This window comes from Theropithecus gelada, chromosome 14 (genome assembly GCF_003255815.1).
Source record: "Theropithecus gelada isolate Dixy chromosome 14, Tgel_1.0, whole genome shotgun sequence".
Lineage (NCBI taxonomy): Eukaryota > Metazoa > Chordata > Mammalia > Primates > Cercopithecidae > Theropithecus > Theropithecus gelada.
The window spans coordinates 109,406,372-109,420,709 of record NC_037682.1 but is presented as its reverse complement, the minus strand read 5'-3'; the positions used below and the strand labels follow the sequence as shown (position 1 = coordinate 109,420,709).

The 14,338-nt window shown below is 42.7% G+C and overlaps 1 protein-coding gene across 1 annotated transcript in view; it reads left to right on the top strand.

Annotated features, from left to right (window-relative positions):
• TMPRSS13 (transmembrane serine protease 13) overlaps positions 1–2,164 on the top strand; it is a 28,353-nt gene extending 26,189 nt beyond the window's left edge. Inside the window, exon 13 of the mRNA XM_025357101.1 lies at positions 550–2,164. Within this exon, the coding sequence (XP_025212886.1) occupies positions 550–576 (27 nt within the window). The 3' untranslated portion in view covers positions 577–2,164. The remainder of the gene's footprint in view (positions 1–549) is intronic.
• The last annotated feature ends 12,174 nt before the right edge of the window (positions 2,165–14,338 follow it).

Sequence of the window (14,338 nt, the reverse complement as noted above, 5' to 3'; positions counted from 1 at the left end):
ATCCTCAGTATATTTACTATGTATTGTTATAAATGAAGGATGAATGAATAAACAAATAAATGTAAAGAATAAAAGGTGGGCCTAACCTTGGTGCCAGCCCCAGTGCCACTCTCCTCTCCCAGGGATGACCGAGGTGTGAGTTCACACAGGCCACTGGCGGTGGAGTGATGGGAGGCCTCCCTCCACGGCAGGAATTTGGGCATCAGGAACCAGGGATCTGCCTGCAACTCTGCTGACCCAGTTGAGACCCTGCCTTCTCTGGGCCTTCAGCCTTTAGCTGTAAAGCAGGGGTTGCTCTGCCAGCCCTCCCCTTCTCTGCCTGGGGAACAGGGGAGGGCTCACACAAGGGGAGCAGGGAAGGCTCCAGAAATCTAGTGCAGAGAGGCCCTCCAAGCCTGCATCCATCCTTTCCTTTTACTGTCCCTCCTTGGAGAGGCAGTGCCAGGTGACAGCTGGGCTAAATTATAGGTTCTGAACCCCAACCTTGGGCTTCTGCGCTCCCCGCCCACCCAGCCCACCATCACCTTCTTCTCCCGTTCTCTTCCTCAGAGCGAGGTGCGATTCGGAAAATCCTAACCAGCTGGCCTGCTGCTCTGCACAGCACCGGCTGCTGTGAAGACTCTGGCTACAGTGACTGGCCATGTGTGGCATCATCTGGGCTAATGGCCACCAGGCACCATCGGACTCTCACCTCCACTGTCTGCTGTGTGTGTGTGTGTGTGTGTGTGTGTGTACATAGTGTGCATTGCCACTCTTGAGTTTTTCAGAAACCAGCAGAGCTGTCAACTCTTCTCAAAATCCCAGGCTGGAAATTACCTGGAGACAAGAGCCTGAGTACTGTGGATGTTCCTACAGGGGTGTCCATAGATGGATGGAGGAGGTGGAGCCCAGAGCCCAAGGAAGGGCCTGGAATTCTTGCTTCTCTGACCCTCACTTACAGACTAGCCCAGTGTGGACAGATGCCAGCAACCCAGGTGATGCCATTGCTGTCCCGGGATGGATCGCGGGTTTTGGTGGGTGCAGCTTCCCCGTGCCTGGACTGTCTTCTGTGGAAAGCTGCTCCCGTTGTCGTTATGAGCATCGAACCCTCACCCAGACCTCCTGCTGGAGCCATAGATGTCCGCAGCTGAGCTGTGCTGTGGCTAACCAGGCTGACAACGGAGATGAGGATTCACTCTACTCATTTGGTCACAAGCTGCTGGGGCGGGTTTTATTTTATTTTATTTTTATATTTAAGAAATGAAAATACGGGTATTTTTAAAGATTCTCCAAAAACTCCAGGAGCCTTGACAGCTAGCATCAATCAGCCCAAGACCCCCAGGGGACTCCTGGGAAGTGTCATATTTTAAGAGTCCTACAGAATATTTCTGGCCTCAAGGGACTGGATGAAGAGACTGGACTGAGTCCCCAGGATGGACATCTCCCAAGTCACTACAGCATCTGGAGCCCCTAGGAGATACTCAGGGAAGCAAATACTCTTTTGGACTGGCAAGCAAATCTGACATGACGAGGTCCACAAACTGTTTCTGCATCCAAGGGCCCTGACAAAGGCATGAAGAAACGGATGCTGTTCCTGCATAGGCTCCCGAGGGCCCCAGGGAGGTCCAGGTGGAGAGCATCTCTCATTCCCAGGGACTGTCCTGGGACTTTGGAATTTCTTCTCAGCTTTCTCTACCTTTCAATTTCTCAGTTGTTCCGGAAACGTAATACTGACATAAAAACTGCCATGGAGAGAAACCTAACGTGGTCCCAGGCCCTCCAGGCAGCCCTTCTGAAGGATCCAAGTTGACCATGTTCCTGCAAATCATCAGTGTGCCTGGACTCACCAGTAAAAGCCTGGGCCTTCCGCAGCCTTTTCTCTGGGGCAGCTATTCCTCTGCCAGCCGTGCTCCCCTCACCTTCCTTGGGCCCGTCAGGGTCTTTTGTGGTGCTCTGTTTCTCAGAGGCAGGATCCAAGCAGATCAACCCAGCCTAGCCCAGCTCAGGCAGGCCGTGGCCGCTCAAGGGAAAGACTGCCCCAGAAGAGCAGGCTGGAGAGGCTGGGCAGGGGCTCATGGGGCTAGGTACACTGGGGAATGTTAGCAAGACTGGCAAAGTGGCCACATTCCTGTCTGCAGCAGCCCCCAGTGACGGTCTTCAGCAATAAAAGTTGTGTGACCTGAGATATCTGTCTTTGGATGTCTTACTGGTACCCTAGGTAACAAATTGAGGTTGCCCACCCTAGTGCCCAGACACTCTTGGTTTTGGTTCTTGGTTTTGGTTCCTCGTCTCTGGGTTCTGCTCATTTAGCCATACATTCATGTATTCATCCATTCACCAACAACATCCCTACCTACTCTGTGCTGGGTACTCATACTAGGCCCAGAAGATACAAAGGGCATGACAGATCCTCAAGGAACTGGGTCATGACCCAACGTGATGGAAGCTGTGATTGAGTGTGGACACCATGCTTGGAACATGCTCAGAACCACCACCAGCCACACCTAGAGATGTCAAGGAAGCTTCTCAGAGGAGGTCAGGTTTGGAGTAAACCTTCACAAAGCAGGTGGGGGCAGGGGAAGGGCACTCCAGGGCATGTTCTTACCCTCTTCCTCTTCCTCCACTTCTGCCTTTGCTGGCTCAACAACAGGTGTGTTGACAAGGAAGCCCCAAAGCTTACTCAGCTATTTCCAAGATAATCAGATGGGTGGTCCCACTGGCCTCTTCTGAACAATCTACCCCTTCTTGCTTTGCACTTTTCCTGTGTTTACCACATTGACCTCAACCATTATGAGCCCACTGGTGAATCCCCAGCTCCACCTCCATACCCCCATTCACCAGCGGGCTCATAGTCCCCAGCACACCAGCCACAAGCACAGAATTCTCCAGGTTTCCCCAAACGCATCCAGCCTCTGGACACCCTGAACTTGATTGCTTTAGTGTTTCATATCAATGCCAGGGAAAGTCCTTCTTTTGATTCCTTTCTTGCTCCATGTGCACAAGAAGGTATGGGGGAGGAGGCAGGTGCCACGCTTACTATATTCCTAGGAGGGGTGACACTGACTGTAATAGATCCCACAGTTGCTCACCATTTCAATGGTTTAACCTAATTGAAGTTTGTTTTGCATCCATGTAACAGTGCAGTTAGGGTGTTCTGATCAGAGGGAGACTTTCTTCCACAAGCTTTTTCCATCTTGGGAGTTTGTCATCCACATTGTTGTCTACTTCTAGCCAGAAAGAAAATATAAAAAAAGATTCATTCAGTCCTTAAGTGCTCTAGCCCAGAAGTCATTTCCACTGACATTTTATGGGTGCAGACATGTCATATGTGTCATGTGGCACCATCTAGACAAAGTTGGGCTGGGAAAGGCAGTCCTTGGCAGATTCCCCTGCAGGAGACAGCACTCATTTCAGAAGACAACCAGCCATGTCCACTCACCATAGGAAGGTGGCTGCATCCTCAGAAGCCCGGCCTGGGCAGAGACTTAGGGCTTAGGCCATTTCTGTTTCTTTCCCCTTAGAAAGCAGACACTTTCCCTTCTCTCTCAGGGGATTCCTAGGACATAAATTGATTGGCAGGGGTGTAAGGGTATGGGAACGGGACGGGGAAATAAGGTAGAGAAAAAGCAGGATCTGGATGGAAAAAGAAAAATACATTCCTTTGGGCCAGGATATCTGTAGAGGCTACAAAAAATATAGATGGAGGGGGGAGATGGGGCATTCTAAACTGGCCAAGAATCTCCAGGGAATTGTGTGTGTGTTTTGGGCAGGGAGGGAGTTGCAGTGACATTGTCCTGTGTCCCTGGAGCCTAGGCACCTCCAAGTACCAGCCATGCCTTCTGGCTTTGTCGACTCTATTGACTGCTGCATTTCCACATAATTTCCCTGGGAAAGGAGTGCCAAGTGAGTGTGCTGGGCAGGAGGAGGAGGAGGCTGTTGTGGGAAGAGATGATGGCTCTTTGCAGAAGGAGCCACTTACAGCCTAGCAGGTGTCCCAGCTGCCTCTGGGCTTTGGTTAGATTCCCAGGGACCATTCTTCCCCATAATCGCTTAGCTGTGGTCCTGATGCAATTGGGTGGACACGGGGACACGCATATGGAGTCCCCGTGAACGCCATGATGAGGACAATGATAGTAATAGCCAGCGTTTGCTAAACGTTTGCTGTGTGCCACATGCTGTGCTGGACACCTGATGTATATTATCTCCTGCCAGCACAAGAATCCCATGAAGTGGGCCTTGTCATCATTCCTAATTTACAGATGAGGAAACAAAGGCCAAGAGAAGTGAAATAAGCCGCCCAAACTGCACGACTGCTGCATGGCAGAGGTGGATTTGAATTCAGGCTCTGACATTCAGCTGCTCTTTTATACTCTGCACCAGAGTCAGGTGGAATCCTCCCAACTGGGACCTTATAGGCTCCGCTGTCTGGCTCTGCGTATCTTTCCAGGAGTGGCAGGTGAGACAACTCCCCAGAGAAGGCTGGGCGCACCCATCAGAGTGTGGCATGACCAGAGGCTTAAACCATGCGGTTTCTGGAAACTTGGACAAGTGCATCATGAGTGGGAGGAAGCCATTCTCCACCCCGGTCCCAAGTGGATAGTTTCTAGGAGGCTCTGTCAAGTCACAACAAGCTGTCACCCAGGACACCTCCAAGTCTCCTTGATGTAGGTGGATGACTCTGAAAGGAACATACCATTCATTCTCCATCTTCTGCGCACTGGCCCAGGCTTCCTGTCCCTAGGAAGGCTGCCACCCAGTCCAGGAAGTAAGCGCGCCGTACCGATCTTACAGTGGGTCCTCCCAGAGAACAGGGAGGACTGTGCTCAGGAGATAAACAGCCCTGGACCTTCCGGGACAGGAGGTCTTGTTAGATGAGACCTCTAAGAAAGGTGAGGGCGTGGCCTGGTCTATGGCCCTCCACTGCTCACTCCTGCCAATGGGACATGGGAGGTGGACATAACAGGAGGCCTTCTCTGTTCAAGCCCTGAGTCCCAGAAAAGGTTCTTTACTTTTCATACAAGGAAGGGTCTGGGAATCTGCTTTGAATAATTCCTTCTAATTACACTGTGTTGTAGCAGAGAGAGCTCTGAGAGTTGGAATCGAAGTACCTGGAGGTACAAATTCCAGCTCTACTACTTACTTAGCTATGTGGTCTTAGACAAACCATCCTCTCTGTTTTTTCATATGTAAAATGGGTGTATCCAGCCTACATTTGTTGTGAGATTAAATGGGATGATCCATATAAACATGCAGAACAAAGTGATTGGCATATCATGACTTCTCTGCAGATGTTGAATTCGCAGTGAAAGGGTCAGATCCTTCACCCCCAGGCGCTTCATCAGACACATGACATGGGAGACAGAAATATTGGATAAATCTTCGAGTCCTAGGAAATTTGCGAGGTCTCTCCATAAACTTTGTTCCTAGGCTTTTAGCAATGAACTGATCCTCCACGGAGGTGACGCTACCACCTAGGCCAGGTGGACATTCCCAGCTTGGTGGTCCCTCTAAGTTGTGGTGTTCCATGACTTAGAGGAGCTCACCCTGTTCTCTCTTGTCACTGACAGGGCCAGGAAAGCTGCCTGACCCTGGAAGAATTGTCCTCTGGGAGATGTTAATGTCCTACCCTGGCAGCCTCAGACTGCTCAGCCAATAGAATCAGGCAACTCAGGGCTGTGAGCGGCATTCATCTTCAGCCCCCACAACTCCTCAATCCACAGCCATCTCCTGCCCATCATACCAGTGTCTGGGAGACACTTCTTCGTCTTCATCTTCCTGGAACCCTTGCAGCATCTAACCATCGAGTGCCCCCTACTTTATGACATTGCCATGACCTCTGGGACATGGACTCTCCCAGGTCCCCTTATTGCCCTCTGGCTGCTCTTTCTCAGTCTTCCACAGATTCTGAAATTGTGTTCCCAGGAGACGTCCCCGGCTCTCTTCTTTTCTCTTGGTAAATGGTAAATGCTAACCCTGGGCCGTGTCATCTATTCCCAGGGTTTGCAACATACACCTATGGAGCCAGCAGGAATTTGCTCCATGTCACCAAAGAGTAAAAAATCTCACCTTTCTTTTTAAAATCAGATGAATCTGACTTTGAACTGCTGCAGCCTGGCTGAAAAACATCCCTTGTCATCTTCTTCCCCAGAAGAGCTTCTTGCCTGTTGATCCCCAGGTTGGGTACTCCATCTGCAGCCCTTGTGGGTAACCCTCCCAGTACTGTACAGGTAAAGGGCATAGTTTCCAAACCTTTGTTCTCTGTGACCTCACTGTCCCTGGGTCAGACTGAGGCTGCACCCCTATCTTCAACCCTCAAATCTTCTTCCCCTAGCAGGTAGTTCAGGCCTATCTCTTTTATGAACAGTGCACAAAGGCTTGTAAATTCTCTATGGGATCAGGACATTCCTTCCTGATAAGATCATGCCAGAAATCAGGATGAGTATAGAATTCAGTAATTGTGCACACATTTTCATGTGAACATAAGTTTTCATTCCTCTAGGATAAATTACTATCAGTGGGATTATTGTATCCTCTGGTAATTGTATGTTTAACCTCGTAAGAAAACTGCCAGGCTTTTTCTAGAGTGGCTATACAATTTTTCATTCCTACCAACAATGTAAGCATTTCGTTTGTTCCGCATCCTCACCGGTATTGTCAGTATCTTTTTTTGTAGCCATTCTAATGGATGCAACAAGATACAATGCTATCTCTTTGTGGTTTTAATCTGCATTTCCCTAATAACTAATCATATTGAGAACCTTTTTATATGTTTATTTGGCATCTGCATATCCTCTCTGGTGATGTATCTGTTCAAATATTTTACGAATTTCTTCATTGGGTTGTTTCTTATTGCTCAGTTTTGAGAGTTCTTTATATATTCTGGATACAGTTTTTGTTGGACATGTGATTTACAAATATTTTCTCACTTTGTGGCTTGTCTTTTCATTCTCTTAATTGTGTCCTTAACAGACCAAACATTTTTCATGTGGTAAAATTCAACTTATCAATTTTTTTCTCTTTAGATTGTGCTTTTGCTGTTGTATCTAATAACTCTTTGCCAAATCCAAACTCAGGAAAATTTTCTCTGATATTTTCCCTTAAGAATTTTATTGTTTTATGTTTTACATTTGGGCCTGTGATCCATTTTGAATTAAATTTTGAATACTCTTGAGGTCTAGATTAAGGTTCATTTTTATTTGTCTGTTTGCAAAAGGATGTTTAGTTGTTCCAGCACCATTTGTTGAAAAGACTGCACTTTTTCCATCCAGTTGCCTTTACATTTGTCGAAAATCAATTGAACGTATTTGTGTGGGTGTGTTTCTTGACTATCTGTTCTGTTCCATTGATCTACATGTCTGTTCTCTCAATTATACCATGCTGTTTTAATCACTGTAGCTTTATAGTATGACAAAATTGGGTAATGTGAATCCTCCAAATTCATCCTTGTCCAAAATTGCTTTAGCCATTCTGGTTCTTTTACATTTTCATGTAAGTTTCAGAACAGCTTGCCTATATTTACAAAGAAACCTGTTAGAGTTTTTTTTTATTGGGATTGTGTTAAATCTGTAGGTCAATTTGGAGAGAATGAACATGTTAATTATATTGAGCCTGTTGCTCCATTTATATTACATAGAGCTTAGATTTCTTTCATCTAGGTTTTGTAGTTTTCAGCATACAAATCCTGTACCTATTTTGTGAGACTTACAGCTAAGTATTTACAGGTTAACATCACATTTTTACTAAAATAACTATGTTTTTCAAATCAAAACAAAGTATTTTACATTGTTTACACTGCTTTACATTTTTGCAAATCTCTTTAATGTCTGACTTAATAAAAGATAACTGGATTCTCATACTTGGTTCTATATTCAATCTGTTGTTTATGTTGTTTTTGTTGAAATATATGAAGAAAATCCAATCTCACATAGATACAGAGTTGGAAAGTGGAAGGGTATTCAGTTTCAGATAATTTTGGATCCTTTTTAAAATATTATACTTAACCTTGAGAAGTGGCAAATTCTTGAAGTTTAGTTGCAACGTGGAATCAGAAACCATATTAATTAATTTTTTGTATTGGGTTAATTTAAAATCTAATTAGACATTGGTCTATCTTGCACTCCAAAATGGGTCTTTTACCCATGCCTAATTTTATAGCATCATTCATTGATCATTTGGAAAATATTGGTTCTCTAAGTTGTAAATGACTTCCAAATGTTAGCACATTTCATTATACAATATCGAAAACTACAAGTCTTAATATCACCACTGGAAGTCCTAGCCAGAGCAAACAGGCAGGAGAAAGAAATAAAAGATATTCAAATAGGAAAAGAAGAAGTCAAACTATCTCTTTTCACTGATTATATGATTCTATACCTAGAAGACCCTGAAAACTCTGCCAAAAGGCTGCTAGAACTGATAAACAGCTCCAGTAAAGTTTCAAGATACAAAATCAATGTACAAAGATCAGTAGATTTCTATATGCCAATAACCTTCAAGCTGAGAGTCAAATCAAGAATGCAATCCCATCTATAATAACCAAACATGCACACAAAATCTAGGAGTACATCTACCAAGGAGGTGAAAGATGTCTACAAGAGGTACAAAACACTTCTGAATGAAATCATAGATGACAAAAACAAATGAAAAAAATTTTGTGCTCATGAATTAAAAGAATCAATATTGTTAAAACGGCCATATCACCCAAAGAAATCTACAGATTCAATGCTGTTCCTATTAAACTACCAATGCCATTTTTCACAGAACTAGAAAAAACTATTGTAAAATTCATATGGAACCAAAGAAGAGTCCAAACAGCCAAAGTAATCCTAAGCAAAAGCAACAAAGCCATAGGCATCATATTACTGGACTTCAAACTCCACTATAACGCCATAGTAACCAAAACAGCATGGTACTGGTACAAAAAAAGTCACACAGACCAATGAAACAGAATAGACAACCCAGAAATAAAGCCACAGACTTATAGGTATCTGATCTCTGACAAAGTGAACAAAAATAAGCAATGAGGAAAAAGCTCTCTATTCAATAAATGGTTCTGGGATAGCTGGCTAGCCATATACAGAAGAATGAAACTGGACACCCACCTTTCACCATAGATAAAAATTAACTCAAGATAGAGTAAACATTTAAATGTAAGACCTCAAACTATAAAAATCCTAGAAGAAAACCTAGGAAACGCCATTCGGGATATCAGCCCTGGGAAAGAATTTATGACTAAGTCCTCAAAAGCAATTGCAACAAAAGCAAAAATTGACAAGTGGTACCTACCTAACTACAGAGCTTCTGTAGAGCAAAAGAAGCTACCGACAGAGTAAACAGAAAGCCTATAGAATGGTAGAAAACATTCACAGACTATACATCTGACAAAGGTCTAATATCCAGAATCAATAAGGGACTTAAACAGTTGAACGAACAAAAAACCAAATACCCCTATTAAAAAATGGTCAAAAGACATGAGCAGACACATCTCAAAACAAGACATACAAGCAGCCAACAAACACGAAAAAGCGCTCCACATCACTAATCACCAGAGAAATGTTAATCAAAGCCACAATGAGACACCGTCTCACACCAGTCAGAATGGCTACTATTAAAAAGTCAAAAAACAACAAATGCTGGGGTGACTGTGGAGAAAAGGGAACACTTATACACTGTTAGTGGGAATGTAAATTTGTTCAGCCACTATGGAAAGAAGTTTAGAGATTTCTCAAAGAACTTAAAAACAGAGATATCATCACTGGGCATATATCTAAAAGAAACTAAACAGTTCTACCAAAAAGACACATGCACTCATGTGTTCATTGCAGCACTATTCACAACAGCAAAGACATAAAATCAACCTAGGTACCCAAAAACTGTGGATTGGATAAAGAAAATGTGGTATATACACACCATGGAATACTACACAGCCATAAAAAAAACAAAACCATGTCCTTTGCAGCAACATGGATGCAGCCTGGAGGTCATTATCCTTAGTAAATTAATGTAGGAACAGAAAACCAAATACAGCATGCTCTCACTTATAAGTGGGAACTAAACATTGGGTACTCATGAACATTAACATGGCAACAGTAGACACTGGGGACTACTAAAGAGGGGGGATGGAGTGGGGCAAGTCTTGAAAAACAAACCATTGAGCACTATGCCCACCACCTGGATGGTGGGATCAATTGTACCCCAAACCTCAGCATTACACAACATATGCATATAACAAACCTGTACATATACCCCCTGAATATAAAATAAAAGTTGAAATTATAAAAATATTTAATATAAAAAATAAATAAAATGTTCATCATGCTTAACAACAACAACAACAAATCACCACTGATCTCATCGGAAAAGATTTTACAAATTGGGAAGCTGTCAAGCTCTTGGTAAAGGAAGTAGATTCTCTAAAATTCTAATTTTTATTTATTATTTATTTATTGATTTATTTATTGAGATGGAATCTCTCTCTTGTCGCCCAGGCTGGAGTGTAACGATGAGATCTTGCCTCACTGCAACCTCCGCCTCCTGGGTTCAAGCTATTCTTATGCCTCAGCCTCCTGAGTAGCTGGGACTACAGACATGCACCACCACGTCCGGCTGACTTTTGTATTTTTTAGTAGAGATGGGGTTTCACCATGTTGGCCAGGCTGGTCTCAAACTCCTAATCTCAGGTGATCCACCCACCTCGGCTTCCCAAAGTGCTGGGATTATAGGTGTGAGACACCGTGTCCGGCCTGAAGATTCTAATTTTTAATTGAAAGTTTAAACTTTATCATTAGTGACAAATATTGTTGTTTGTTTTCCTTGAGGTGATAAGCTCATTTTACTAATTTCTAAAAAACAATTGCCAATTCTCAAGTCTGCGTAATTATAATTTGTCTGTTGATCTTCACTCAAGTAAAAATGGTGTTTTGTGAAAAAACCAGTTAGCTTAGCATGCAGCTCAAAAGTACAAGTCTTTTTCTTTGAGAGAAACTTAACACTTTGGTATGCAGCAGAGATTCTCTATGCATGCTTCCCATTTTGTCACACTAAATATTAAAAAGACGTGCTCAGGGTTGAAATTTAACCATATTAATAATTTTTAATGATAATTTTTGTGGCTTCTTCAAGGATGTTCTTAAGTGAAACTGGCAAGTGTGTGGAGGTGAACAACAGTCACTACAAGTACTGTGCAGGTTGGTGCCACTGTCTGATTCCTGCTGAGGAGACTCACCTTGCTTCTGTGCCGTTGGTGCAGATGTCAACATAGTGAAAAAGACAAATGACATCATAGCGTCATTATGAAAATAGTTTTGACCCTGCTGACTCCCTGAAAATGTCTCTGGCTGCCCCAGGAGTTCTCAGACCCTACTTTGAGGGCTGCTACATTAGACCGTATGAGACAGAAAAGAAAAATCTAGAGATATTGATTTGAACCGTACTTCCTGGAAATTCTATTGGAATCATATCTTTATCTCACCCTCACTACCTTTTCCTACTTTCGGGGAAAAGTGAACAATCTGTCATCTGAAGAGGCCTAAGTCTAGTCAGCTTTATGCTGTGATGTTGGGTCTTGTTGAAGGAGATGGATGAAAATTTAACTGCAGTTTAATAAAGAGCACAGTGGGTGGGAGGAAGAAGAGTGGCTGGGAATTTGCATTTTCTTAACTTCCTGGGTTTGATGCATCCCAGGTGAGCACTCAGATTCTACTTAGAAACACTTCAATAATTCTCTCTGGGTTTCAGGAAGCATATCTGATATAGTCAATATCAGCGATGACATCTGGATGGGTTCAGTTTTGTGGTTGGGACTAGAGATCAGAATCCATCAGTTCCCCTCTGATTATCCCTCTAACTGGACTAATAGATGACCCAAATTCAATTGAATTCAACAAATTGTCACAGGCACTTATTAGTACCAAGGACTGTCTGAAATGCTGGGAACAGAGGCTGAGGTTGGGTTAGAGGACACACACCTATCGGTAATTCATCACAGTATTCCCCTCGCTGGCCCTTCCTACTCTGGTCTTCTTGTGTGTTTTTTTTTTTTTTTTTTTTTTTTAAATGCTTGATTGTGTTTGTAATTTTGTAATTTAGTTCTCATTTTAGGAGCATTTAAAATAATCCAAACTGGCTGGGCACAGTTGCTCACGTCTGTAATCTCAACACTTTGGAAGGCCGAGGTGGGAGAATCACTTTAGGTCAGGAATTTGAGACCAGCCTGAACAACATATTGGACCTCATATCTACAAAAAAATTTAAAAATAACCAGGCATGGTGGTGCCTCCCAGCTACTTGGAAGGGTGAGGCAGGAAGATCTCTTGAGCCCTGGAATTCAAGATTGCGATGAGCTGTGATCCAACCACTGCCCTCCAGTCTCAGTGATAGAGGTCCTGTCTCTAAACCAAAACCCTCCCTCCCCCAAAAAAAATCCTGAAAGTTATGAAAATAATATAAAATGTGCCATTTATATGTGCCAAGCATTGTGCTATAAACTCATCACAGTGTCACATACCTTATCTCAATCTCTCCAAACATTATGAAGTAGGTACTGTTACAAAAAAGAAAGTAATCAATCCCACCATCTAGAGGTAAATACTGTTAGCATTTTGGTAAAATCTTTCTGGAACTTTTTCTACACATCCATAGATAGATGTCTACAGTTGTATATTAACGGGATTATATTACATAGGTTGTTTTGTATCTTGATTTTTTTCTGTTAAATGAGATGAACACCTTCCCCATGAGGTTAGATATTATAAGTAGTCCTCCATCATCTGAGGGGGATATGTTTCAAGCTTCCAGTAGATGCCTGAAACTGTGGCTAGTACCAAAACCCTATCTCTCTCTATCACTATCTATCTATCGTCTATCTATCTGTCTACATATGTATCTACACACACTCTCTCTCTCTATATATATATATGTATATGTATACACATGCACGCTGTCTCTACATATGTGTATATATATGTGTGTATATACACACTATGTTTTTTCCTATACATATATACCTATGAAAAAGTTTAATTTATAAATTGGGCACAGTAAGAAATTAACAACAATAACTAATAATAACATAGAACAATTTAATAATATACTGTAATAAAAGTTATGGGAATGTGGTCTCTCTCTCTCTCTCTCTCTCAGAATATCTTATTGAACTGTCCTTACCCTTCTTGCTGTGATGAAGAAGGGACAGAGCCTGATAACACAAGGTTTCATCACACTCAGAACAGTGTACCATTTAAAACTAAGGAATTGTTTATTTCTGGAATTTTCCATTTAGTATTTTCGGATCTTGGCTGAACACAGATAACTGAAACCATGAAAAATGAAATCATGGGCCGGGTGCAGTGGCTCATGCCTATAATCCTAGCACTTTGGGAGGTGGAGGTGGAAAGATCACTTGAGCCTAGGAATTTGAGTCTAGGCAACATAGTGAGATGCTGTTTCTAAAAAAAAACAAAAAAGCAAACAAACAAAAAAATTAAATCATGGAAAGGGAGGACTCCTGTACTTTCTTTTTTAATGGTTTCAGAATATTTCACGGTATGTATGTATCAGTTTACTTAATCCACAAGTGGACATCTAAGTAGGGTAGTTTCCAGTTACTAATAGTATTAATATAAACAATACTGCAATAAATTTCTTCGTGCATTCTGAAGCAATGATCTCCAAAAGGTAAATTCCTATAAATAAGATTGTTTACATTTCTAACCCAAATGCGAAACTGTGTTTTAGAAGAGTTGAATTCACTTCTATTCCTCCAATGGTGTCTACTGTAGCTTCAAAGAAAGCTAAAGGCTGACAGAAAAGTGCATGTGAATGTGTTCTTATGGGGATACCTGTGTGTATATGTCAGTTTTCCACAGGCGTGAGGGTTCACTTATTCTTTTAACATTTTTGAGCATCTACCATGAGGCAGAGAGTCAGGGATTGAACTGTGAGAAACTCAACATGACTCCAGCTCTGATGGAGTCGAACATATATCTTTTTAAAATAAAACAACTGCTATCAGTGGATGAAAAAAAATTATGTAAAGATATGACTGCCTGTACCGAGGGTCTGCCCCGGTCTGGTGATGATTAGGGGGAGATCAAGGAAGGCTTCCTTGAAAAGGGAATATTAGAGCTAAGCTCTGAAGCACGAGAAGGCATTCACTAGATGAAGAGTAGGAGGAACCGTGTTCCCAGCAGAGAGAAAATTTTTATCTCTTGTTCCACCCTCAGCAGGAATATCTTGCCAAGCAAATCTACTGCCATTCCACACACACGAGCAGTCCTGCCTTTCCGCCTCAGTTCGCTGTTCTCCCAACTCTTTTTCCTCCCAAGGCAGGAAGCCTATGACTCAAAAAATGCAAAGAAGC